Source organism: Ruditapes philippinarum, unplaced genomic scaffold, assembly GCF_026571515.1.
Source record: "Ruditapes philippinarum isolate M1 unplaced genomic scaffold, ASM2657151v2 ctg2350_1_1_1_1, whole genome shotgun sequence".
NCBI classification, from domain to species: domain Eukaryota; kingdom Metazoa; phylum Mollusca; class Bivalvia; order Venerida; family Veneridae; genus Ruditapes; species Ruditapes philippinarum.
In genome coordinates this window covers 98,876-126,514 of record NW_026853497.1, presented here as the reverse complement: position 1 = coordinate 126,514, position 27,639 = coordinate 98,876, and the positions used below count along the sequence as shown (strand labels likewise).

At 32.1% G+C, this 27,639-nt stretch overlaps 3 protein-coding genes across 11 annotated transcripts in view; 2 read left to right on the top strand and 1 right to left on the bottom strand.

Annotated features, from left to right (window-relative positions):
- LOC132737061 (ankyrin repeat domain-containing protein 42-like) overlaps positions 1-27,639 on the bottom strand; it is a 45,847-nt gene that overhangs the window by 5,419 nt on the left and 12,789 nt on the right. For both annotated transcript variants that reach the window (XM_060724292.1, XM_060724293.1), the window contains 2 exons: positions 1,725-1,850; positions 922-1,071 (listed from right to left, as the gene is read on the bottom strand). In XM_060724292.1, the coding sequence (XP_060580275.1) occupies positions 922-1,071; positions 1,725-1,850 (276 nt within the window). The remainder of the gene's footprint in view (positions 1-921; positions 1,072-1,724; positions 1,851-27,639) is intronic.
- On the top strand, positions 3,225-27,578 carry LOC132737062 (caspase-3-like). Of its 8 annotated transcripts, none has more exons than XM_060724301.1 (4): positions 3,225-3,337; positions 4,736-5,237; positions 6,410-6,469; positions 7,401-8,536. In XM_060724301.1, the coding sequence occupies exons 2-4, from the start codon at positions 4,736-4,738 to the stop codon at positions 7,904-7,906; spliced, it is 1,068 nt and encodes a 355-aa protein (XP_060580284.1). In that variant the 5' UTR covers positions 3,225-3,337; the 3' UTR covers positions 7,907-8,536. The 8 variants fall into 8 exon arrangements, with proteins under 8 accessions (XP_060580284.1, XP_060580283.1, XP_060580282.1 ...); XM_060724300.1 differs by lacking the exon at positions 3,225-3,337 and adding an exon at positions 3,428-3,827; XM_060724299.1 differs by lacking the exons at positions 3,225-3,337; positions 4,736-5,237; positions 6,410-6,469; positions 7,401-8,536 and adding exons at positions 3,474-3,827; positions 22,839-23,386; positions 24,014-24,073; positions 26,655-27,578.
- On the top strand, positions 14,935-17,722 carry LOC132737064 (caspase-6-like). Its single transcript, XM_060724302.1, has 3 exons — positions 14,935-15,545; positions 16,367-16,444; positions 16,923-17,722. Exons 1-3 carry the CDS (start codon positions 14,996-14,998, stop codon positions 17,465-17,467), a joined length of 1,173 nt encoding a protein of 390 aa, XP_060580285.1. The 5' UTR covers positions 14,935-14,995; the 3' UTR covers positions 17,468-17,722.

Below are 27,639 nucleotides of genomic sequence, written 5' to 3'. Positions count from 1 at the left end.
GTGCTTGACCATTGTATGTAGTTATATTGAATTCCAAGTTATGGTCCAGAAAAAAAAAAAGAAGGCAATGGAAAAGCAACAAAGGGCAATAACTCTGTAATTACTTTAGATAGAGTTATTGTTCTTGTGCACTGCACTTCCCCTTATTGTGTTTGACAATTGTATGAAGTTGTTTTGAATTCCAACCAGTAGTTTTCAAGTTATGCCACGGACAAGGAAAAGTAACAAAGGGCAATAACTCTGCAATTAGTCAAGATAGAGTTATGTTTCTTACGCACTGCACTTCCTCTCAATGTGCTTGACCATTGTATGTAGTAATATTGAATTCCAACCATTAGTCTTCAAGTTATGCTCCGGACAAGGAAAATGCAATGGACAAAAAAAAAAGCAATGAAAAAGCAACAAAGGGCAATAACTCTGTAATTACTTTAGATAGAGTTATGGTTCTTGTGCACTGCACTTCCCCTTATTGTGTTTGACAATTGTATGAAGTTGTTTTGAATTCCAACCAGTAGTTTTCAAGTTATGCCCCGGACAAGGAAAAGTAACAAAGGGCAATAACTCTGTAATTAGTGAAGATAGAGTTATGGTTCTTGTGCACTGCACTTCCTCTCAATGTGTTTGACCATTGTATGTAGTTATATTGAATTCCAACCATTAGTTTTCAAGTTATGCTCCGGACAAGGAAAATGCAACGGACGTCTGGACCGACCGACCGACCGCCCGACCGACCGCCCGACCGACCGACCACCGGGTGACTCCCATATACCCCCCCAAACTTCGTTTTTTGGGGTATAATAAGCATTGGTATTTCTTACTCTATTAAATCATTCACAACTTCTCCTCTTTATCAATTTGTAAATGAGGAGGACATAGTAAAACAATGGAGTACGTAAGAATTAAATATTTAATTCTACAAACCTGGGTTCCCTCCAAGTACTTTCACACAAGTTCTATTGCCATATTTTTGTGCTACATTAAGGGGAGTTTTACCCTGGGAGTTCCGCAAGTTGATATCTGCCCCGGCCTCCCTCAAATATTGTAGAATATGAACATGTCCTTGTGCTGCAGCTGAAAACACAATCACAAATAAATAACTATGTTTGTTTGGTTTCATGGCACATGAACACAATTTAGGTCATTATAATGCCGCCAAAACAGGAAAGATGATTTTGGCTAACCTCGGGTGTTACAAACTTAAAGCAACACCAGGGGTCAAAACCATCTCACCTGCTGGAGCAAAGAGATGCACAGACTCCAGTATTTCGAACCTATTTAGTCTGCCTCTTACAATCATGCAGGGTTAAACAGTGGCTGCAATTCTGAAGCATCAACTCGTAAAGCCACAAGGGGCTACTAAACTATGTACACAAATAGCAATAATGAATTGTTAACTCTGTAAGTACAGATCGAGGCCAGTTTGCAATGAACCTTCCAATTGATTTTTGAGTTAAATGCATTCACTATTTCTGGTTATATTTATATTTCATAATGTGGTCTTTTCTTAACCCCCCCCCCCCCCCCCCCCAAAAAAGAAAAGACTGCCATTTTATTTCAATGACACTATGTATTCATACTGTATTCACCTATAGCGTGTAGAGTTTAAAACCTAATACTATCTTGTCTTTTTATCTAATACTTATTTTACATTTATAAAAAGACTGCCTAGCAATTATCAGTATTTTCAAATATCAAATCTTAGCATTGTATATATTATAACATACCTTTATGAGCAGCTGTGGATCCCTTTTCATCCTGTTCATTTATATTGCTAACCCCTTTTTCTATAAGACTCTTTAAATGTTCTAGGTCACCAGAAAATGCTGCCAAAAGAGCAGGATAACCCAGGTCTGAAATAAAAATATGTAAAGAATACAATTATATGCTAAATACTGGCTGTCTTGTGATGCTGACTAGCTGAGGACAATCAATAGCCCAACCAAGATTCTTCATCTCTACAGTGTGTTTAACCAGACAGTACCACAGACCTGAATTTACATCTGTACAGTACTTCTGACCTGAATTTACACATGTACTGTACTGCAGTCTGACCTGATTTTACATATTTACAGTACTGTAGTCTGACCTGAATTTTACACATTCACAGTACTTCAGTCTGACCTGAATTTACACATTTACAGTACTGCAGTCTGACCTGAATATAAACATGTACAGTACTGCAGGCTGACCTGAATTTACACATTTACAGTACTGCAGTCTGACCTGAATTTACACATTTACAGTACTGCAGTCTGACCTGAATTTACACATGTACAGTACCACAGTCTGACCTGAATTTACACATGTACAGTACCACAGTCTGACCTGAATATAAACATGTACAGTACTGCAGGCTGACCTGAATTTACACATTTACAGTACTGTAGTCTGACCTGAATTTTACACATTTACAGTACTGCAGTCTGACCTGAATTTACACATGTACAGTACCACAGTACAGTACCACAGTCTGACCTGAATATAAACATGTACAGTACTGCAGTCTGACCTGAGTTTACATAATTATGTACAGTACCAGTCTGACCTGAATTTACATATGTACAGTACTGCAGTCTGACCTGAATTTAAGCAAGTACAGTACCTGAATTTTTACATGACTCACAGTGTAGGTCAGTACATCAGTACAATACAATCACTATCAGATTCTACATCATGCCACCATAGTGCAGTAAGAGGTTAAGTACTTCTAAATTGAATACTTTTTAACCAGTTATTGCACTTAAAGGTGATTCACTGTGTTAGTTTTATAAGATCTTTGACACTGTGAAATGCTGTTCTGACAACAATTTTTAGAAGATATAATAAACTTGCTGGGCTTTCATCTATAATAAGATTTGCTTGAAAGTACTTAAGTTAAAAGTCCAGATGATGAGTTAAAAAATATTTATTGAAGTAATCTATAGTAACAATCATTATCAAAAAAATCTCACAGCACCCTGAGTGGGACAGACCAGCTATTTTTAAGTTGTACTGGACATTATGAAGAATCTGGGACTTTCTATTTTAACATTACTGACATTCAAATGCTTTAAGGATAACAGACCCTAATGAGCATGCATTCATGACGACATATTGAAATCTTATCAAATAATGACGTCACAGTGGAAAACACCCTATTACATGACCATATACTAAAAATAATTATCCGAAAACTGCCGAAAGAAAGTCAGAGTAGTTTCGGGTTATCACGATACTATCTCGCATTAGTCAATGTTAAATAATTCATAAGGGTGTGTAATCCTTAAGTTAGAAAAGGAAAAAGAAAAACAAACAAAAAAAACTTAAAACACTGCAGACGTCAATACAGTGAAAGGGGGTAGGTAAACATGCGATATTTATTCAGAGGCATAATCATGACACAGACATGATTTTAAAGGACATATCACTTCCTTAAATATATATATATGTACGTTCATGTATCATACTCAACACTAGGACTTGGGTTTATTATAATTATAACAAGGTTATAGTTTACTTAAACCTTGAAATGATATTGCAAATTGGATTTTCAAACACTATTATAATACAAAGTTTATATATCAGGATCAATATTACTAAAGGTTTTTTAAGTGTGATATAAAATGTCAAGTTTAAACAATTTATAAACTCAGTCAGTGTGTAATATTAGGACAGTTTTAGTTAAAGTAGATCTAAATATACAATGGATAGATAACAATTTACAGGGCATAATTTAAAAAAAGACGTTTTTTTTTCCAATTTGTTAAACATGCTAAAAGGAAACTTTATACAAAATCAATAACAATTGCTATTAATTGAGGCATACAAAGAGTTTAAATCTTTATCAGGTAGGGAAATTTATAAAAATTATTTTACTGCCTATTACTTTTTTTTTGATACTCTTTTTATGATTTTCATGACAATTGTTTCTTTTAATTAACTATGTTTGGCTTCAGATAAATAATGATATTATAGTATGATATTTTTAAGTCATTTAACATAATGAACTGTATAATATGTGAAAGGATACACAATTTGTATGTCAAAATGTTTTGATATATTATAACTGGCACGTTATTTAGTGTTTTTTTTTATAAATTAACTGTAATTAGCAATAAGGTTATATGAGCCGCGCCTTGACAAAACCAACATAATGGGTTTGCAATCAGCATGGATCCAGACCAGCCTGTGCATCTGCTCAGGCTGATCAGGATCCATGCTGTTCCCTATCAGTTTCTCTCCTTGTAATAGGTTTTGTAAGCGAACAACATGGATCCTGATCAGACTGCGCGGATGCACAGGCTGGTCTGGATGCATGATGGTCGCAAACGCACTATGTTGGTTTTGTCGTGACGCGACTCAAATGATTATTCAAAGAGAACATGCATCATTATAAATGTACAAGTTTTATGTTACCAGGAACACTGGTTTTCTGCAACATATCCTCAAAGTTGAAAATTCTAGATAGCAACACCGCAACAGTAACATATACATAATTATGTAACATTATAAGGGAAAGCATTTGTGCTTAAATTTTTGTGGTACTGGTGATTTTTCGATACATCTATATTAAGAAAAAATATGAAAAACTGAAAGTGTCCCTAAAGGTAATGTGGAAAAACCCATTTGACTATCTCTGAGGAACATATTCATATATATTTGCTACCTGTTAGAGCATTGAATGGCATGTTTTATTGGGAATGACCCTGTAATTAATGGCCCTCGAATAAAATCTTCCTCTTTTTTGCTGACATAGATGGCTGAAGGAGGCATGCCAGTTGGCAGAAACAAACCAGGCTATGCAGCTCTTGTAGTCAATATAGAATCTGTGAGATCAGATTTAAATGATTTCAGGCCACGCCCAAGTGCCCGTGAGGATATCACTAATCTATTACATATATTCAACAAACTAGGCCTTACATGTATCAATGAAAGTTCATCAGACCATACAAATCTAACAGTGGGTCAGTGGGATCATAATCGAGCCAGTAATCACACTAACAGTGATGTGGAGAACTGCGGGGCCTGTCTACGATGTAAAATCAGATCAAAAGATCATTCCGAATCCAGGTGTTTCTTCCTTGCTATGAGCTCACACGGTCGAGAAATTACAGAAACTGAGGTCATGTTTTCTGATGAAGAAAGCGTTAAACTTACAGAAATCTTCGATGCTTTAAGTGACGAAAACTGCCCATCATTAAAGGGAATTCCACGTATAATTTTGATACTGGCTTGCAGAGGAAACTTCAAAGATCCAGGTAATGATGATTTACAAGTCAGGATTCCTAAGCAATTATATAACATAATTATATCTATTTGAGATATTAATTTTGGATATGAAATCTATAATTATTGTATGTAAAGGTACAAATCAGAGATTTACTTTTATGGCACATTCACCTGAGAATATATGGCCAATTAATAACTGAGACTGAAGATATGTAAATATACCGAGGCTTTCAGTGTAACTTTTAAATCATCATCTGAGTTATTACAACATCTGGTTATTGATGTCTTTGTCCAGGAAGTGATTTAGCAGACAATAAATGAGCCGCGTCAAGACAAAACCAACATAATGGGTTTGCGACCGGCATAGATCCAGACCAGCCTGCACATCCGCACAGTCTGATCAGGATCCATGCTGTTCGCTATCAGTTTCTCTACTTGTTATACATGTTATAGGGATTGTAAGCGAACAGCATGGATCCTGATCAGACTGCGCGGATGCACAGGCCGGTCTGGATCCAATGCTAGTTGCAAATGCATTACGTTGGTTTTGTTGTGACGCGGCTCAAATATAAAGATTTGTTATGGTAATTTTATAACCTAATACACTTAAGATAAAGCTTGATAAAATATTGTGGCCTTTGGAGAGGGTTATAACAAAGCCGTTTTTTTGGTATTTGACATGGTGTACTAGTTTTTTACCCCAGATAACGCATACAATAATAATATGATAATAGATCAATTCAAATGTTGTCATTACATATCATGATGGCCTACTACAAAGTTAAATGCATTTATATTTCATCATCAAAAACTGGTTATAATTATTATTAATATATTACCAGTTTTTTGATGAATGAACAATTGATAATCTCTGTGATCTATAACCGAATTATCACTCAGTTTGTCCGAAACAGTTCATTAGTTTTTCAAAAGATTTTTTTTTTCAATACACTTAAGTTGAAAAGTCAAAATAAAAGAGTATGTTCAGACTCAGAATGGATGTACACGTTGACCTTTAAATAAGCCAGACACATACTTTAAAGTTACTCACACTGCTTTAAAGGCACTTGATCACAGGATAAAAATAGTGATGACTTAAAAAAAGTTACATCACCTGTTGAAATACAGTTATTACAGATATTAAGACTATTAAATTTAAATTCTTTTTTTTTCAGACAATTACATTTCTTTTTTTTTTCAGAACGAAATCAAGCTAGGCAGGATCGTGGAGTTCCTATCAATATATCAAACAAGCCTAAAGGTAAAACTGTATTATTTAACGTTCTAATATTCCTTGTTTCTTAATATTACATTAAACAAATATCCAAATTTCCAATGTGTGACATATATACAGTCAATATTTAAGCATAAACAGGACAATCATGATGTCTATAATTTTTAGCATATACAGTGAATAGAGTCAAAACAACATTCAAAACCAGCAAAACAATTTTTTAAGCAATATTATGTTTCCTGCTGAATTTCTAAAATGGACTTGTCCAGCTTCTATTTTTGGAATGGTCCGTTATCACTCAAATTAGGGATATCATGAAGAAAACTTAAATTTACAGTCAGCTAATACAGTATTGCGCCTGGCCATACTGCACGGATATGCAGACTTGCCTGGGTCTATTATACCGTAGCAGCAATTCAGCTGATCAATTTTGGTTCTAACATGCTTAGAGATTAATTTTAAATATTTTGAAGTCATATGGTAAAAGGTCAATCTAACATCTATTGTCATTTTTATATTAATCTTAAATACAGATTGTTCTTTAAGGTTGACATGTTACCAAGCAAAAAACAACCGTGTCACTTATTTTAGAGCATTTGAGGACAAATAATTGCTTTGATCTTTTGCTAAATAATTCAGTGATACTTTACCTCTCTTGAACACATTTAGTATTTTTTGTAATAGTATCAGGTTTTAAATTCATGAAATTTTAAACTTTGGTTTCTCGACATATCTAAAATATTTCATAAAGATTACATTTTCTTTTTTTTCTGATTTTGTGATGAATTTACTAATTGACAGATCCTAAAAAGATTATACAATCGTCATGTCTTTGGTTACATATAATGACAGACATATATTAAATTATTTTCTAAATTTTGAAATCAATGATCAATTAAAATATTTCCATGACAATCTATCATATGATTCCCTTCTCTCTTATATAATCTATATATAGGTAAAGAAGACCACAAAGAACCGGCTCGCAGCGTAAGAAGAACAAATAGTCAAACTCCTTTAACGTCAGGTGCATCTTCAGCTCAAGAGTGTTATTTCCATCATGCATCATTGAGCCAATTGCCGAATGACTTCCTACTCGTTTATCCGTCCGTATCCGGACAACTGACTCATAGCAACGAAACAGATGGATCCTGGCTTGTAAATGCTATGAAAGATGCAATAAACGAATACCTGGGAACCGTCCCGCCTCCTACCTCACTTGACTTCTTTCATTTAATAACAGCAGCAGCTGGACGTGTTGCTATGATAGAGTCGCATGTTTTAGAAACAGACAACAATGGACAAAAGGTTGGAAGAAATGGTAAAAGAAAACTTGACACCAAAGATGAAGAAAAATCTGGATTTAAAAATGCTGTGTGTTCCCACCATAGACTTTCAGAGCCCTTGGACTTTGACTTGAATCATAAACAAGATAGTTGTATTCCTAAGCCAACTTTTTTTTAAACTAAGTTTAACACAGTCTACTGCCAGTTTGATAAATGATGTTTTTGTACAAAGAAGAATTGTTTTCACCACATATAAAACATATCAAACCAAGCTTTTCCCCTTTAATTGGCATGATTTTAAAGAAAATTTCACTATGAAAGACACATTTTATAGCCTCTGATATATAATGCAAAAGAGGCCCTGAGAGCAATTGTTATTTTTCTGTAATGCCTTCAAAATGCTATTTAAAGAAATTACCTCATAATTATATAAATATATACACACAAAGAATAAATTTATATTACATTGTTATTCTCTGATAACCTTGTCTGAATTAGAAGTCAGGGGAACTTCGAACAGGAGTTATGAATATAAATTAAGAGCCCAGCATTCTATATAATTATGCAAAACAATTAAACATCATTTTCTTGATGATGTAATTAATTACCCATGTATAAAAAGCACAAAATCTTTACAAAATATCTGCAATACATTTCTCAGTCGGCTGGATAGTGAACTGTACATTTTCTAAATTTAAAGTATTAGGGCCACACTGACCTTTTGATTCAAAAAAGAGCAAAGTCATAATTGAAGTTATTGACCATAAACTAACATTAATCCAAAAATTTGATAAAGGTCATTTTGACACTGCCCGGGTGTAGATATTCCAAGGTTTTTGGCTCAAAATCCTTGGAAAAAAACCTCGGAGTATTGGAACGAGAAAATGCAAAACTTTGCTATTAAGAAAACCTTGGAAAAATAGGGAGAGGGTATAAAACCTTGTAAAAAATTTCCGAGGTTTTTTTTAAAATAAACCTCGTAAAAAGTAAGACCTCGGAGTATTGGAACGATTTCCAAGGATTTCAGAATAAAAACCTCGTAAAATAATTTCCGAGGATTTTTTTTAGAAAACCTTGTAAAATGAGTGACCTCGGAGTATTGGAACAATTTCCAAGGATTTTTAAAGTCAGTTTCCGTGGTTTGTTTTCCAAGGTTTTTAAATGAAAACCTCGGAAAGTTTCTCAAAACTGGGAATACTGTAATATTTCCCTGAGGATTCTTACTAAAGCATCAAGATCATTTTCCAAGGTTTACTTGAGCAAAAACCTTGGAAATTTCTAGAATATCCATGGAAAATCAAAAATATAACAACCAATGAAATATTCTGAAAAGAGCAATTATATTGTCCTTTTAAAGAATTAATAAATTTCTTTAATATAACAATACTACAGAGCAAAAAATGATCACATGACTCACTGAAACATTTAATGTCAGAGTGAAGTAAATAGTTATGCACTACAAATGAATATTTAAGTTAGTAGTCTTTAATGGTAAATATTACACTCAATGTTCAGTTATAATTTTTTTGGTACCCGGCAAATTTTTATGTATTCAAATATTAATCTATTGAAGTCCTGTTCACTCTTCATGATTTTAAAGTGTCCCCAAGTTTTTCCCTCACCGTCACAGGGGTCACATGTGGAAAATGCTTGGATACAATTCCTGAAATAAATAAAGTTAATATTTAATAGTTAATAAAGTACAGCCATTGAAAGAAGTTAAAAAAAATACAATTATATAAAATCACTACTGGGCACTTCCCTCTCCATATGGTCAGGCTCAACAACTTCAAACTTGCCTTACAACATTGTATTTTTGACTCTTGAAGCCTGGGGATGGGCTTCTTCCCTCTGAGGGAGCTATCAAGCCCAGGATTAGGGATTACCTGTGGTTATACTCGGGACAGTACAGTATATGTAGGCAATCAGAATTACATCATTTAATTTCTTTTTTATTCATCAATAAAAACAAACTAATACGTTCCTTACGTTTCCATAGACAAAAATATAAGTTGATATATTGTTTTAAAAGATCAGCACTTGTGTATTAAAGGAAATATATCTTTTGAGTGATCCAAAACTACTTTAATGACAAGTTGTTTAGACAGCTATTGTTTAAAATGAAGGCTTTAATATTTTCAAATGAACTTTTCTGTAGTAACTTTAAATGTTTGTTCTATTTGTTTTGAAATAATGAATTTAATTTTTTTCATGTTGATATATTTTTTATTCATCGGTATTAATAAATTTTAGTGTCAAGATTTCAAGAAAAAACTTTGTTAGCAGTGTGACAATTCTGCAATGTTTAGAAAATAAGCAACGTCTTTTACTATTATTTTAGATTATGTCATATGGATGTTCCAACCTAAAGCACTCTAAAAATATTGCAAAAAAATAACGCTTTTCATAAGGTGATTCTGATAGCCTACACTGACTGTATCTGTCTGCTCAAAGGGGCATGAAATGTGTTCATGCAGCAATAAAGCTGAGATTTATCTGATATAACATTTACAGCATTTCAAGTATCAATAAAAAAATCAGTTCCAGAAACCATCATTCATTTAAATTTCAAATTGAAACTTTCAAAACCTAGTTTTAAAACAAAAACATACTTTAGTATATTCCTTGAAGCCTTTCCTGGTCTACAGTTGGCTTCCTTTGTGCCAATGCCAATGACTTTCCAGTATATTCCTCTGCTTTATACTATGATAAGAGACTGGATTGCCATCTTCTTGTAGTTTGGAACACCTGCAAACTTGCTTTCAAGCTGACTCTGTAATTAAACATTTGTAGATTCAAATAATAGATGAAAGATGAAAGTTTATGAATAATGTCATCATAGTTTCATGCATTCATCTTGTTAATACAATCATAGACAAACATAACATTCATACTCATAAAATATCCTCTAAACAATTGTATTTAAACTAGCTTACAAAGGTTAAAAATATAGATCTAAAATAGTTTGTATTTAATACTTATTTGAAGAAAAAAACACAGTTTTTCTGCATAAATGTATCTAAAAGTCATTTACCTGAACCCTTTTACTATTATGTTTCTTTTGTTTATCTTCCTGTCTCAGGTCATTGATCTTTAGGTTCAATTACAACAACCAAACATTTCCTGAATCTTGTCACACTTAGATAAATGTTTTCTTTGAAAATTCCATAATATGCTCCCTAACATTTAGAACAAGATATCTCCAAAATTGCTTAAATAAATCCATGTTTCCACTATTTCCAACTATAACCACTTGACCCATTAATGTCTGAGATTCAAATTTTTCAACAGTATGTCGGATAGGTTTATTATAATGTGAAACAGGGGTGATCCCAAAATATCAAAGCCACCATCATTTTAATTTTACATTTATTGAAGGTACAAATATATCAAATGATAAATAAATGTAAAAGTTGAAAATTTTAATAAGTTCTTGAAAGAGAATCACTGTAACAATGTCATTTTAGACTTATTGTTTTGGAATGTATAAAAACCCAGACTCCCCCTGAATAATTACATGGAACAATCTGGTCTATCCCAGAATGCCCAATGAGAAGATTGATCATGCTTAGATAGAGGAAACCACCTGGGTTGCCATTAGTTTTATCTGATCAGTGTGTTATATTCTGTGTGTGAAATCTTAGTGGATGCAGTATTTATTTATCCTAATTATAAGAAATTAACAAGCATACTGGTTATTATATTTCAGACATTTAATTGTACATAATTATATTTAAAGGACAATTAATAACTATGTATGTTTATTGTACACATAAATTAATGGCAGAGTAAATTGTAATCTGAATGTATGTCACAGATTTTTTTGTAGAATATACTATTTTATATGGCATAAAACATAGATTAAAGATTATATAGCATTCTTATTTCAGTGTTGCTTAAACCCTAAGTTAAGTCTATATATAGAAAGAAACTTTAAGAAAAATACTGATGCATTTGGAAACTAATAGACATAAATACTGATTGTTTCTTTCTGTATTATAGTTTTGCTCTTACACTATTCTTAAAAATGGAGAAGATATCTAGTAACGATAATTATAAATAATAAAAAAAATATGACAATTTTTTTTTTTTAAAGTCTTTCTGATCATCAGTTATTTGAATAGTATTTCTTTTATTATCATTAGATGCAATACATTTATAGCCATTAATAAATGTATTCTATGTCAACAAGGAATTGATTTAAATATTCCATGTTTTCACACTTTAATTTTTTTAATTGATTTTTCCCAAATAAATTGCTTCAGAAATTTAAAGAAAAAATTTATTGAGAAGGTAGTTGGCCATTGACAATGTCCATACTGAAAATTGATTTCCCTGGACCATGCTGTCTTACATGGACTAGCCATGGACAACCGTTTGCTCTGACCATGGATTAAATAAATATCCATGGGCAATCTACAGCCGGGTTGGTAGCTTGGTTTGAGTAAATCTGCCAGCTTTAACTGTTGATCATTGCTTTTGATGCCCTTGTCATTAAGTTAAATCATGATTACCATTATGGCTTAACATTTTCCGAGATGAAATTTAGTAAAGTACAAATTTCCGAGGTCATTTCTAAGCTAAATATTGGCAAAGTGTTTCCAACAAATTTACGTAAATTTTCTAAGTTCTTTTCCGAGCAAAAAAAATGACAAAGTTCTTCATTTCCAAGCTTTTTCCAAGCTGATTTTTGGCAGAGTGTTTAAATTCCGAGATAGTTTCCAAGGTTTTCTTTATTTCCAAGGATTTTATACAAAAACCTTGGATAAAGTTTCCAAGGTTTTAAGAAAAACCTCGGAATTAAAAAAAAAACCTTGTAAAACTGGTTTATTTCCAAGGTTTTTGAAGCAGTTTCCATGGTTTTTTTCACAAACCTCGGAAAATCTACACCCGGGCGACCTTTTACCTAAAGTAAATATGGCAGGTAAAACTAATTTTAATATTGAAGTTTGTTGTTCAATGCACATCTAGCTTAATGGGTTTTTTTTTATGACATAGAGGATATTTGTTTAGTTCAGTGTAAGACCAGAATATATTTCACCGAGTGAGCACAAAAAGGTATATTTCACGAGTGGCGCAGCCACGAGTGAAATATGAACTTTTGGTGTTCACGAACAGTTACTTTTGGTGTTCACAAGGTGAAATATATTTCGATCTAACATTTAACGTAACAAATTTTCTTTTTATTAATTATGAGACATTTTAACCTAGTACTAAATGAAAAGGCGCCAAATAATTATACAATGTGATGTCAATAAGTTCAGGTTTTCAGTACTGTGAATGCTTGTATTTCACTGAAACAACGTTAAACGGGCTCAAATATTTAAAACAGTGAAATTATCAGTTTTTATTTCACTGATATATTTCTATAAACCACAGAAAAGCATGTAATTAACAGCTTTTCATATCATGGATGGTGTCGGATACGGTACTATACAAACCGATAAAAATTTTAAAAAACACTTTTTGTCTGGTTTAAATACGACTTTTTAAAAATACTAACTTAAAACTAAAAATACAAAGGGAAGTGACGTACTTTTAAAACGTAAACGCATATGTTGGCGTAAATTTTTAACGGCCCCTGTTTAAATGAGCGAATTCCCGCAGATGGTTTAGGGGTGACAGAGTTTTTTGTTGCTTTTTTAGTCAGAAATTTAATTAGGCTTAAAAATTGTCCAAGTTGAAAGATGTCCATTTAAGAATTTAGCATGATAAGGGTTATAATAGAGGTTCTAACTGCAAATGATAAAACTAAATCTGCAGTTATATAACCAGCTTCAAATACAACAAATAGTATTTAAACTCAAATCTGCAATTATATAACCATTTTTATATGACAAATTATAAAATTAATCTCAGTTATATAACAATCTATTATATAACATAGTAAAACTAAAATTTACAGTTATTTAACCAACTATATATAACAAATAGTAAAACTCAAATCTGCAGTTATATAACCAACTATATATAACAAATAGTAAAACTCAAATCTACATTTATATAACCATGTTTATATGACAAAAAATAACAGTCTTATCTGCAGTTAGTTATAATAACCAACTATATATAACAAATAGTAAAACTTTAAAAATCTAAATTTATATATTACCATTGACTATATAATTATTATGACAAATAATAAAACTAATCTACAGATATATAACCTACTAGTCATATGACAAATAATAACACTTAACCTACAGTTATATAACCAACTAAATATGACAAATAGTAGATCTCAAATCTGCAGTTATATAACAAACTATAAAATGATGACAAAAAATAAATCTAAAATATGCAGATGATATACAACTATCTAAAACACTGCACAGTAAGCACTATCTAAAACACTGTACAGTAAGCACTATCTAAAACACTGTACAGTAAGCACTATCTAAAACACTGTACAGTAAGCACTATCCAAAACACTGTACAGTAAGCACTATCTAAAACACTGTACAGTAAGCATGATAATCTTTTAAAATCATCTCTAAATAAATAATTTACACTAAATGTATTATCCACTATACATGCTATAAATCTTACTTCTTACTGGTTATTGATTTTATCATTATTTATTCATAATGACTACATTGTTAAAATTCTGTCATGAAGAATTTTTAATAAATCATCTGACCTAAATAATTTCACTGTTTCACAGAAGTAAAATATTAGCACAGTTCCCTGAATAAATTGATATACATGTGCATTCATGTATAATACAAACTGTTAATCTGGAATTAAATGCTCTTCATTCAGATTTAAAAAATATATCAAATAATAAGTGAAGTAAATTGTACATGTATACCGACTACATGTTTGGGCACCTTGCTGAAAAAATTTTATATTAAAAATTGATATTTATTCATTAAAACATTGTAAATTTCATGTAATTTAAATTTTGAAAAAAGTAAAAATAAAGGGGAGAAAACGTGTTTTGTGTAAAAAATGTTAAAAACACTTTTAAAAATTTTAAACCAGGGATCTATGTTAAATTCATTTTTTAACAGTGGTGTAACATTGAAATTTAGTCTTTCAAATTAGGTTAAAAAAAAAACCGGAAATAAGCGTTTTGCTGACTTAACAGTTAAGTAAATTATACATGTTAAACAGTTTAAAGTATTACATTAAATGACGTCAATAGACTGTCTCCTAGACGATTCTTTGAGGCGATATCTATTTTAAGGTATTTGTAAGGTAAAACCCTTTTTATCTTATTTTTAGTATCTGATCTCACCTTTATATTGTATATGATCATAAAATAATGGCGACATTTAGTTGCGGTTACAGTGACAATATAAATCAAGAAGTACATAAACAAGGGTATGCTGTGTTTATTGTAAACATTAACAAGAATGGAGATGGCGGGGGTTTTGAATTTGAGGAACGTAAAGGAGCTCGTGAAGATTTATCTAATTTACAGACTGTCTTTGAAAGTATTGGATTTGAATGGATAAATAACAAATGTTACTGGCATACTAGTTTACCAGTCGGAAGGTGGGATCATCGTAAAGGTTACCGGACTGAGCGAGTTACAGGTAACCACACTGAGCCAGTACCGGATCGGAAGGAATGTTGTATACGCTGCTGGATACAAGCATTAGACCACTCCAGATCGAAGTGTTTCCTGTTGGTGATAAGTTCACACGGACAAGAGTTAACAGGAAAAGAGACAGAAATTATTTTCTCAGATGGCCACAGTGTACCTCTGACTGAAATCTTAGACGCATTAAGTGATAAGAATTGTCCATCTCTGAGAGGAAAACCACGAATCATCATTCTACAGGCTTGCCGATCAAACTTTGAAGATAAAGGTAATTTCGTTTTCATAAAATAATATTCTGAAGTTTAACAGACACTGACACTTAATTGGGTGTCAGAGTCCCTATCACCCAGCTTAAGCCCCCTCCCCCCTTGTAAATTGTCAATTAAAAAAAAACCCATTTCTTCAAGAATAAAAAAAATCTCATTTATCCTCAGGTCTCAAAGAAGTGCTTTTTTTAGACTAATAAATTAATGGTTAAAGGGAATTTATTTTTTAAATTCTTGAGGAAAACTGGTTTAAAAACAAGTAAATGTTTAAAACACTCTGATGCCCCATTATTGGCTAAGATAGTAAAAGTTTTTTATTGAATAGTTCACAGACTAGAACCAGGTGGTGAGGGTCTGACCCGCATTAGAATCTGTGGTTTAAGATAATAAGCTTAATGTATAATAAAATATAAACAACATTGCATAAATTATTATACAGTATTTTTTTGTTTTTAAACCAAAATATATTAGTTCCGGCTTCCATAGTGTCTTAGCAGTACTTAATAAAACCTGTTTGCTGAAGTCTCTTTAGCTAATTGGCATACTTATTAACTTACAATACCATTTGTTTGTTTAGTTTGAAAATCATACAAAATATTGTTAACTATTCAAAAATTTAACAACTTGACATTTAATCATACCCCAGGTATCTTAAGTATTAAAGTAAAAGTAACTGATGTGCTTTAACTCAGTGGGACCAGCAGGTTTAATATTGCTTCTGAATTAACAGAAATTGAATGCTTAATTTCTGTGATGAATGCGTTTATTTAAAAAAAAAAAGAACTTGCAATATTCATGAATTTACCTCTTGTTATGATTTCAGAGAAAGTGACAAAAATGCAAGACACTGGAGTTTATGTTAATGTGGTTCTAGACCAACACCAGGCTGTTAAAGCATCTGGTAATTATAACAATGCTTTAAATTATTTCATTGTCAGTTATTTAAATGACTTTGATGAAAGACAGAAAGAGTCTTTTCTTTAAAATATATGTTTCTCCTTGTTAAAATTGTTATAGTGTTTCTGCAGTCAAAACTAAACTCTGTGGTCATCATCTGACATATTATTTTTTCACTCGTCTTTTATAATTACACAATCTTTTATAGTTTATACGAATTAATTGTAGTTTGATTGTGTAGGAAGCTATAAGCTTATTGAAACACTCTCGGATCCATTCCTGGAACTTACCAGTACAAAGCAATGAGTGTAAAGTTTCTTGCTCATGACAACAACAGTTTGCTGCTGACATGTTTAAGCCTGCGCGGTCTGCAATCCTTAGATCACTAGTATGTCGCATTAAACACTCAGCCACTCTGCTACTCTCACACTATGTTTTGTAAAAATGACATTTTATATTATGTATTTATGTTTATTTGTTAGGTGCCACAGCTTCTAGCAATGTAAGTGACCAGCAAAGTGACCTTGTTGTTGACTACACTTTCCAGCACACAGCTCTACGCAATATGCCGGACAATTTCATGCTAGTTTACCCAGTTGTTTCAGGACAACGCTCGCAGCGGAGTGAAAATTATGGCTCCTGGCTTATTTATGGATTAAAAGAAATGTATAACAAATATTATGTGGGAAAGCCGGTAAACTTTTTTCACCTCCTAACACTAGTCTCTGGATATATTGCACGGGAAAGGGAGACAATTGTGTACAAACATAAAGAAGGGACAAATGAAATTATGCTTGATGAACATGGAAAACAAATCCGTGATGAGGAACAATCGGGCAGGAAAAATGCTGTGAATTCTTTCCATAGGCTTTGTGAACCATTAATTTTTTATCCGAAGACAAAAGAACTTCCTAAAATGGATGAACCTACCCATTTACTTGGAAATATTGATGAACCAAATTTCTTTGGAAAAAAATCTAAGAAAGGCAAAAAGACCTTAGGTCAATTACTGTCTGAAGATAAATGAAATCATTCATAAATATTCAATGAAACATGTTGTCATGATGTTTTATTTATTTGTAACATATTTAAATTAATTTTTTGATAAAAAAATAGCTAAGATTGAAGGAATGGCACGAATCAACTGCCATTTAATACAAATTTTAAAATTGTAAATTTTCAGAATAACTTAATCATATGATAGAAAATATTGTTTACTTCAACTATTAGTAAGACTTCAATTGTTACATAATAATAATTATGAATAAAATGTTTAAAATAACTAATCTTTTGTTATCTAATTTGCATGAATTGTGTATTTAACTTTTCAAGAGCTGTCATCAATAGAGACGATATTGATGTATCATTGATATTTTCTGTCTATCAATAATCAATACAGATTTGAAAAAAAAATTGATAATTTTGATTAATAATTTTAATGTGTATAAATTATGAAAATTACCCAAAACATTATACAAAAGCAGGTGACCATGTCTAACACTAAGCTGTTGTTACATAATGGACGCATTTCATAGCAGTGATGACAAAAAATAGTTTGGAAATATTCATGCAAAGGACATTTATAAACAGGACACAACATCTTTGTATGAACAGAACATGTACTTTACTGAAATATTTAAACAGGTATAAAAGTGAATTATATACAAGAAATACGAGCTAGTATATATTGAAGCTAACAACGGTCATATTGTCATCCGATATCTATATATAGTCAATCATGCTTGCAATGAATCAATGACAGCTATAAATTACTTTCCCCACTCAATCTTGTATATAAAAAGACATTTCAATTCTAGCTACCAAATATTGTATTATTTAAAAGGCCCCTCAGATACCCCAGAAATGCTTTTATTTATTTTATTTTATTTATTTTATTATTAAACTGAGTTTGTACCACTATAAATTAATACAACAAGTAAATCAAGAGAAGGAGAGAACATACGTCAAACATCAGGATGGTTTGTAAACTGGTTTATTCTAGGATCTACCGGTTTCGGTCTTACAAGACCTGCTTCATCAGGATAATATTTCAATGATACATGATTACTGAAGTACTAAAAAAAACGGCTACATAAAGTTTCCTTTTAAAAGGAAAGGCTTGCACAGTTGTGCCTTCATCCCAACATATTTATTTGTTTTTATTTTTGTAAAAACGAATATTTTTGTCAAAACGATTTGAAATCTATTCTCTATTGTATAAAACTAATAAAGAAAATAATCAATCGTAAAAATACTAACGTGAAGATCTATCATACTGAAAGGAAACAAGTGTGCACATTTCATTTAATTAATAAGCATGTTCCCAGATACGATGCGCTATCTATAAATCATCACGTGGTAAGGTTAATGATATGCATGGGCTATTTTTAGATTACCACACCAAGTTCAGTAGATCTAAATATAACTCGATCATGCACTGTGTGATTTGGACCACCCTTTGAAGACGGAATACTACTACAGTCAACATCCTCTATTGTGTAAAACTAATACAGACAAAAAACAATTATAAAAGAAACTAACTTTTGCGTCTTGAAAAAGAATTGAAACGGAACAATTTCGTTTATAATTTATTACGGTTTAAATCAATAAATCAAGTAAAAATACGAATCCTATTTATATAAACAAACTGGGATTACCGAAGTAACTAAAATAGCTTAGATTTCCGTAATATTACTTCGTCTGATTCCGCAGTATGACGGAATCGCCCGAATTGTCACGATTGCAATTGGAAGTACATCGGCTATTATCATTAATCCGAAGAGTGACGGAAAAGGCCGAAAAGTTGCGATTGGCACGATTTCAGCTGGTTTCCCGTTCAATCATGCACTTATAAATGTAAGCAGAAAACCACCTAACCGGAACAGGTTTTCCATATGAAATGGCTTGCAGCTGTGGCTGCAAGCCAAAAATGTTACTATATAACAATAATAACCAATAATGTTACTATAAATAGACATTAAGTTAGTTTTTTTCTGGGCAAGATGCCAAGTTATTGTCCATTTAAAATGTTTCAAATGTAATGGTTAACCACAGATCCTGTCTATGCCAATGACCATTTTATGGCATGGTGGAATGTTTATATTCACCTTAAATGATTGTTTTGGATAAATGTAATATTAACTTCTAAATCTAAGGTTGATTACAGGTACTGAAGAAAAATTATAGTTGGTTTCAGTATTAATGAACTAAACTTCTTAATTTTTTGTGAGTAAATATGTAGATATTAGTTGAAATTTATTTCTGTAGTTGTTTCCAGTATGTATAATTTTGTAACAAATGTTATAAGTCTTAAAATCTGGTGTGGTATTTACCTGCTGGTTCTTTCAATCTAAAATTATAATTAGTTTTGAAGATTTATAGTTAGTTCAAAATATTGTTAATCTAATTAAATAGTTGTTTATCTTTTGAGAAATTGTTCAGGTATAATGTAACATGTTGTTTCCTGGGTCAATTTTAATAATGTGAACTATTTAGGGCCACTATAAATTAAGGTTACCCCCCTTAAAGTGTATTGGTCTAAAACGGGCACATTTTCCATAAATATTACAAAATTAATATTGATAAAAACAGGTACGTATGTTAATATACGTACCTGATAAAAACAATAGACATATACACATGTATATCATTTGAATATTCTTTTTTTATTATTTTTTTTAAAAAATGGGAATAAACAAAAAATGTTGTTTGGGTTCTGAAGGGGCTTAAGTATGAACATTTACATAATGAATAATAATATTTTGTTCTAGAACAGTTCATTTTCTGCTATAATATTGTAGATATGTAATATCAGATCATTTATCTCACACTTACCAACAATAACCATAAATAATTCTTTCTTGCTAAATGTTATCATGTATTTTTTGTTTGTTTGTTTCATTTTACGCTTTTTCCCAACAGTATTTCAGTCATATAGGCGGGTAGTTTCCTAACCATCGTTCCTGGAGAGTTACACCAGTACTAGACTACCTTCCTCCATGCTAAACTACCAAAGCATCTCCCGGGGATCGAACCCACGCCAGAGAGGTAACTGGATTAGAAGGCATCGACTCAGTAACCCCTCGACCACGGAGGCGGTACTTGTTATCATGTACGATTCTTATAATAATCTAATGTGATGTCATATGGTTTTATTTCGACCTGTCATCCTGGAAATGAATATCACAAGGTTGCAATATTCTCTAGGGGCAAGTAATCTATATAATGTTCTAGTTCTCTCCCCTGATAAAAAAAAATCAATGATGAATGGCTCTGGGAGTAATAGTGCACAGCGGTGAAAAATTACATTAAAATGTTGGTTTGGGTGTTATTTCAGTTATCTGGTTGCTAATATGAACTATTACCCTGAGAGTCTGACACAGTCATGTTATTTTTATACTATCAATATAAATAAGTTACAGAATTACTGACCTTTCATCATTATACATGTATATATGGACAAGTTCATTTTCAATCACATTTCAGTCCTGGTACAGACCCCTTGTGTGCAATGCCGATTTGGCATATTATTTCAGGAACAAACAGACACCTTTTTAGAAAAACTTTCCTGGCAATTTTCCAAAATTTAATCTATTGTTGAAGAAACTTTTTTCCAATTTTGTTACTAATTTTAACCGTGACTTACCACACAATTGTTAAACTTTATTAAGATTACTTCTGTACAAATTATCCTGTTGAACTTAAAAAAACCAGACGGGTTTGAAACCAGAAGATCTTAATTAAAATATTGTCCATATTATTTAGGTGTTGATGTGTGGTTTCTTTGTATTCTTCAGTTTTGACAAATGATCAACAATTACTGATTTGGAAAACAAGAGCGATCAGTAATCACATGTGTCGCCTCATGATGGCCAATTTCATGTTGGGACAATTTTGTGACAGATGGACAGACAGACGGACAGTGCACAACTAGACTAACCACTTTGTACTGATCATTCCTGTAAAGTTTGGATAAAATTGCACCAGTAGTTTATGAGGAGTAGTCCGGACAAGCTTTTGCGTATCTGGCAACACACAGAAAAAAACACCTTTTTATCAAAGGGCCATAACTCGGCCAAAAATCATTCAACCGGAAAACCCGTGCAATATGCGCAAGGACTTGAGCTACAGATCAATCCTGTAAAGTTTCATTGAAATTGCATAAGTGGTATAAGAGAAGTAGTCTGGACAAACTTTAAAAATAAAAATTATTAAAGGGCCATAACTCAAACAAAAATCATTGAACCGGAAAATGCTGACAATATGCACAACTAGACTTGGTACTGATCATTCCTGTAAAGTTTGGATGAAATTGCACCAGTAGTTTATGAGGAGTAGTCCGGACAAGCTTTTGTGTATCTGGCAACACACAGAAAAAGAAACCTTTTTATCAAAGGGCCATAACTCGGCCAAAAATCATTCAACCGGAAAACCCGTGCAATATGCGCAAGGACTTGAGCTACAGATCAATCCTGTAAAGTTTCATTGAAATTGCATAAGTGGTATAAGAGAAGTAGTCTGGACAAACTTTAAAAATAAAAATTATTAAAGGGCCATAACTCAAACAAAAATCATTGAACCGGAAAATGCTGACAATATGCACAACTAGACTTGGTACTGATCATTCCTGTAAAGTTTGGATGAAATTGCACCAGTAGTTTATGAGGAGTAGTCCGGACAAGTTTTGTGACGGACGGACGGACAGACGGACAGACAGACGGACGGACAGACGGACAGACAGACGACGGAGAAGTGATCCCTATATGTCGCCACTACTCTGTAGAGGCGACACAAAAATCGACAATTTTGACTTCATGTCTAGAAATTATAAATATTCACCAAAACTATTTACAAATGCAGATTCCCAGTTTAAAAACTTTTGGCCCATTTCAGTTGTCACATGTATGATTTATTATACATACATATCATAATTGTAAGAAAAGAATATTTATTTAACTGAAATCATTTAAACAGGTTTGAAAGTGAGTTATAGACAAGTAATTATTGATTATTAAGTGGCGGTATGGCCGAGTGGTTAACACGTCGGACTAGTAATCTAATGATTGCTAGCCACATGGGTTCAAACCCTGTCAGGGGCAAGTCATTGTTTCCTTGAGCAAGAAACTTTACACTCATTGCTCAATACTGGTTGGTTCCAGGAACGGATTCGGAAGTGTGTCTATCAGCTTATAGCTTCCTATACAAACAAACTAAAATAAATTCTGTATGAACCAATTATTGTTATAATGGACTGTTACTACCATTGATTATTGCGATCCGATATTGATATATATATCATTGATAATTGCTTCCATGCACTGAATCAATGACAGCTGTAAACTTAATGATTTCAACAACATTTTCATGCGGCCAATTCATTTTTGTCATCTATATTACAGATTTACTCCAAACATGGCATCTTCATCTGCAACTTCTCCACAAGGTCAAAAAGATATTGATTCATTTCAACCAGTTCACAAACCACCAGGCTACGCTATGCTTGTCGTCAACACCAACCCTAAAGGAGATTCAGGAAAATTTGAATTCAAAATTCGCGAGGGAGCCAATGAAGACAGTGCAAACCTACAACTGGTTTTTATTGAAAAATTAGGATTTAAATGGCTGAATCAGGACTGTCACGAGGACGTTACCACGCTACAATGGGACCATCGAAAAGGAAAACAACCGGCTCCAGGTCCTGAAGGAGATTGTCAATGTTTACGATGTCGTATAATATACACAGACCACACAGACTCAAAATATTTTGTTCTTGCAATTAGCTCCCATGGCAGGGAGATTACTGAGACCGAGATTATATTTTCAGACGGCAACAGTATTCATCTTTCCGAAATATTTGAAGCTCTGAATGATGTAAACTGCCCAACATTGAAAGGGAAGCCACGTATCATAATCCTGCAAGTGTGTCGGGCCATGTATAAGGATAATGGTAGGTATAATTGATATTGCTAGATAAATAACAAGTTTTTCACCTGCAGTTTTGTACTCAATATTTTCGTACCCAGTCTACAGTTTCGGACAATTTTCTCTCAGACCAATACCAAATTTTTAAAATGGAAGCCCTGATAATTTTACTGTGTATTCTAAACTTGAGTTCCAGTATACTCTGGAAGTCTGACTTTACAGGGCACGTTTTGTATTGCTTCACATTGAATCAGTATTTTATTTTTAAAGGTTTTTCTAAAAAAAGAAAAATAAACAAACACACAAAAACAATAAGTTTAATTTGTTTATAAAAAATGCAAAATGCTTTTTTGACAGATTTTACCCCTTAAGTTTTTCAGATTTTACATTTTACCCCTCACTCTAAATTTTGAGGGGTAAAAACCCCTTGGCCAAAAAAAATATCTGGAGCTCTGTATATATACTGGAGGACAATGCAGATAATGCAGACACAATCTTTACATGCCAATAATCACATGTATAAAATTAATATTTGCAATCCTTTAATTAAATTTAAATCTACAGTAACTGTTCATATAACAAAATACTGCAAAAGTCTTATAATATAAGACTTATATTATAATCAAGCTTAAAAAGTGTCACTTACTTTCAGACAAAGTGAAAGCAATGCAAGATAAAGGTGCTCTATTGCCAATAGATAATCCTTCATCAGGTGAGAGCATTTAGAATTTTAATATAGATCTATAAAAGTGTGTTAATATGCATAAGAAGTAGTATATTCTAACATGTCCCTATTGATCATAGAAGGACATGGCGTCACCTTGGCGCAAAAAGTACTGTAACCGACATTTTTGAAATTTTACAGGAGACACAAAAAACTGATTTGTTAATTTTGAGTAAACCCTTTTAATTCCAGACAATAATGTTAAAATATCATTAATAAGTATTATTAAATTGGTTTTAAACATTACAATTATTCATTTATGGATAAAAAGTAATTAGACATTCTTCTACACTTACATGACTTTTTGCACTGTGATTTTAAATGCAAAAAGTGATGTAAGTGCACTTACCATAGTTTTTGCACTAACTCTAATTTTAAGTATCGAAGTTACTGCATTGTATATACATTGAAAGATGTTTATTATAAACAAATTAATTGAAAGGTTTGTTTAAAAAAGGTCATTGTGGATTATGAACCACATTTAATACATTAAACATATGACAGGAAGTTCAAAAACTGAATATTTAAAAATTAATTTTAAACAGTAACAGTTAATCCAAAGCAGTGTATTTTTTTTTAATTTCAAAGTAAATGTAAGCATTAATCACAACAAAATTACATGAAAACTTCAGACTCAGTTGATTAAGTCTGTACATGAGCAATAATGGAAAGTGCAATATCCCTCACGCCCCCTAGCACCAACTTAAGCTGTACTCAATTTTCAACACTTAAAAGTACTGGAATCAATGATTACAGAGAACCAGAAAAACATAACAACACTGAAGTGAAGTACGTGACAACTTATTAACCATGTTTTTTACTGTTGTCATTTTCTAATGGTACAGTTTATTTATGTATTTGTTATAAAAAGGGGCATTTGGAGATCTATATAATATTATCATAATATCTATGTCTCAATAATATCCAACCATTACAGGGACGTAGACTTTGAGATTTTGGATAAAACCACTAGGAATCTTGAACTTTTCTGAACATTTTGGTTGGATGTAGTCGAGATTTTGGATGAACCTGCTAAGAATCCTAAACTTTTCTTGTCCAACATATCCCAGTGAGATCCTTTTATATTATATCTCATGAACAGACTTTAATTTTTATAAATAATTTTGTTTTCATTGCTTCTTCTTTTCAAAATTTTGATATATTGAATTCAAATTGTCTTATTTCCTGCCACCAAACTTTAAACATTATACGCCATATCACTATCATGGTTTAATAGCTTTGATTTTATATAAAAATTCAGATTAATTTCTGTGACATAATGTGGTTTGGGTCTTTGAAAATTGAGATTTTCTGTTAATTAAAGTGTTTTACATGCACGACATAGAGAATGAACTGAGTCATTCTAATTTTTGATAATAGACCCCATTCTATATGTATGAATGTATGGGAGTTGTAGATGCACCACATTAGACTTAACATACTAGCAATTATGGTTTTGACCAATATATTATTGAAACAGATTACATGTCTTTGTCTGCCATGTTTTTATAGAAATTAGAATAGAAAAGATAAACCAATGTTAGCAACTGTTTCTTTCCAGGGCTATAAACAGTGAAATTGCAGTTACATTTTTATAATACAGTTTACTGTTGTCCTTATATAATGCAATAAGAATGTAAATCTTTTAAGCAAGTTTTATCTTTATTTTTATAATAAATAATTGAGTAAACAATTGAAAAAAAAAAATTACTTAGAGCTGTCATCAATAGAAATGATATTGATGTGCATCGTTGATAATTTTTTGATGATCAGTACACATTTTAGAAAATCGATAATTTTGATTTAATAATTGAATGTCTAGAAATTATGAAGTTCAACCAAAACATAATTATGCAGAAGCATTTCCACCGAATCAATGACAGCTCTTATTACTGGAATCATTTAAAAATATCAACAAAATTTGAATACTGAAATATTCCTAGCTATATTATTTGTTGTTAAATTAAAATAAAACATTTTCTTTAAATGTTAGTTTCCTTAAGTCGATTTATATATAAAATTTGTATTTTAGAAATAATTTTGCTATTTAATAATGCATTAGTGAAATATTTTAATGCAGTTACAATACTTTTTGCATCAAATTATTTTCAACTTATCTGTAAAAACATTGGCGCAAAAACTCATGTAAGTGTACTTACTGTAGTTTTTGCACCAACAAATTCTGAAGCTGCACTTACATTTTTTATTTTTATGCCAAAAAAGTCATTTTTTATCAAAATTCAGCTTCTTAACTTCAGAGACTGGTGAAAGATTGTATTTCTAACCAAATAATGACAAAAAGTGATTTTCTCAAAAAATGTCAGTTACATTACTTTTTGCTCCAAGGTGACGATGGAAAGTGTGTGTAAATATGCAATTAAATCACTGTTGACGATAACAATTTATGGAGACTTAAGACAAGAGGAAAATTTTCTCAGTATGTTAATCATGTTGTTATGAACTTATCTATAACTTATATATAAACACAGCAGTGTTTTTTTCAATGCAACATTCTGATTCATATTTTTACTATGTATTGTATCATGAGAAAAAATTGACCATTTTTCAGAACAAAGCTCAGAAAATTTAGCTGTCAACATTCGGGCCGAAGATGAAGATGACCCTTCGCTAGGAAGATTTAATGTGGCTTCTGTAGAAGATCACACATTGCAGCAACTAGCACTGTCAAAGATGCCGGAGCAGTATTTACTTATATACCCCGTTGTATCCGGACAAAAGGCCAAACGGAACACAGATGACGGTTCCTGGCTTTTACACGGAATGAAAAAAATATTTCTCGAAAGATACGACTCTGTTGCAAAGCCCGTCAATTTTCTTCAATTTATCACCGCAGTTTCCGGTCATGTTGCCAGAGAGCGGGAATCATTTAAAAACAAACCAAAGGATACTGGGTCAAATGACGGTAGTGGAGACCAAAATCAACAAAGCAAAGATGATACATCAGGTACTACACCTCAAAATGAATCAGGAAATGGCAAGAAAAGAGAGAGAAAATCGAACAAAGACTGGGAAAAGGACGAAGAAAACTCTGGATTTAAAAATGCAGTGTGTTTCCACCACAAATTGCTCACGCCAATTATTTTCTATCCTAAGGAATATGAACCAGATTTACCAGTAGTACCAAATTTCAAAGTATAATAAATTGTACCTTCATAAAATGTTGAATATTTATCAACACTATAACAACCCAGGCCTCAAAGTTATAAAAAATTTTTGTCTGAGTTCTGTCTCAAACCACAGGATTTTCATTAGTCACTGAAGTTCTGGGCAGTTTGTGACCCATCAAATACCTAAGCTCTAAGTTTGAGCTCAGAGAATGTCTTTACAACCTCGGGGGCCAGTTCTGACGACAATCTAACTGAGAGACAATAATCAAATAATATCCCTCCCTCTAGTGGAAGCAATAAATTTAACATTTTTTTCTTTCTTTAATACAGTGTACCCTTTTTAATAAATTCAAATTATGACTTTATGTGATAGTTTTTTTTGATTACATGTATTTTCAGCACCATATTTCCACAGTGTTACTGATG

Bases quoted from the DNA above. Each gene is read 5' to 3' on its own strand.
- LOC132737064 (XM_060724302.1), top strand. From the start codon at position 14,996: ATGGCGACATTTAGTTGCGGTTACAGTGACAATATAAATCAAGAAGTA. The intron at 15,546-16,366 runs GTAATTTCGTTT...TTATGATTTCAG, and splicing joins ATCAAACTTTGAAGATAAAG to AGAAAGTGACAAAAATGCAA. The intron at 16,445-16,922 runs GTAATTATAACA...TTTATTTGTTAG, and splicing joins CCAGGCTGTTAAAGCATCTG to GTGCCACAGCTTCTAGCAAT.
- LOC132737062 (XM_060724294.1), top strand. From the start codon at position 20,439: ATGCTAAACTACCAAAGCATCTCCCGGGGATCGAACCCACGCCAGAGA. The intron at 20,552-22,838 runs GTACGATTCTTA...TCTATATTACAG, and splicing joins GAGGCGGTACTTGTTATCAT to ATTTACTCCAAACATGGCAT. The intron at 24,074-26,654 runs GTGAGAGCATTT...ACCATTTTTCAG, and splicing joins AATAGATAATCCTTCATCAG to AACAAAGCTCAGAAAATTTA.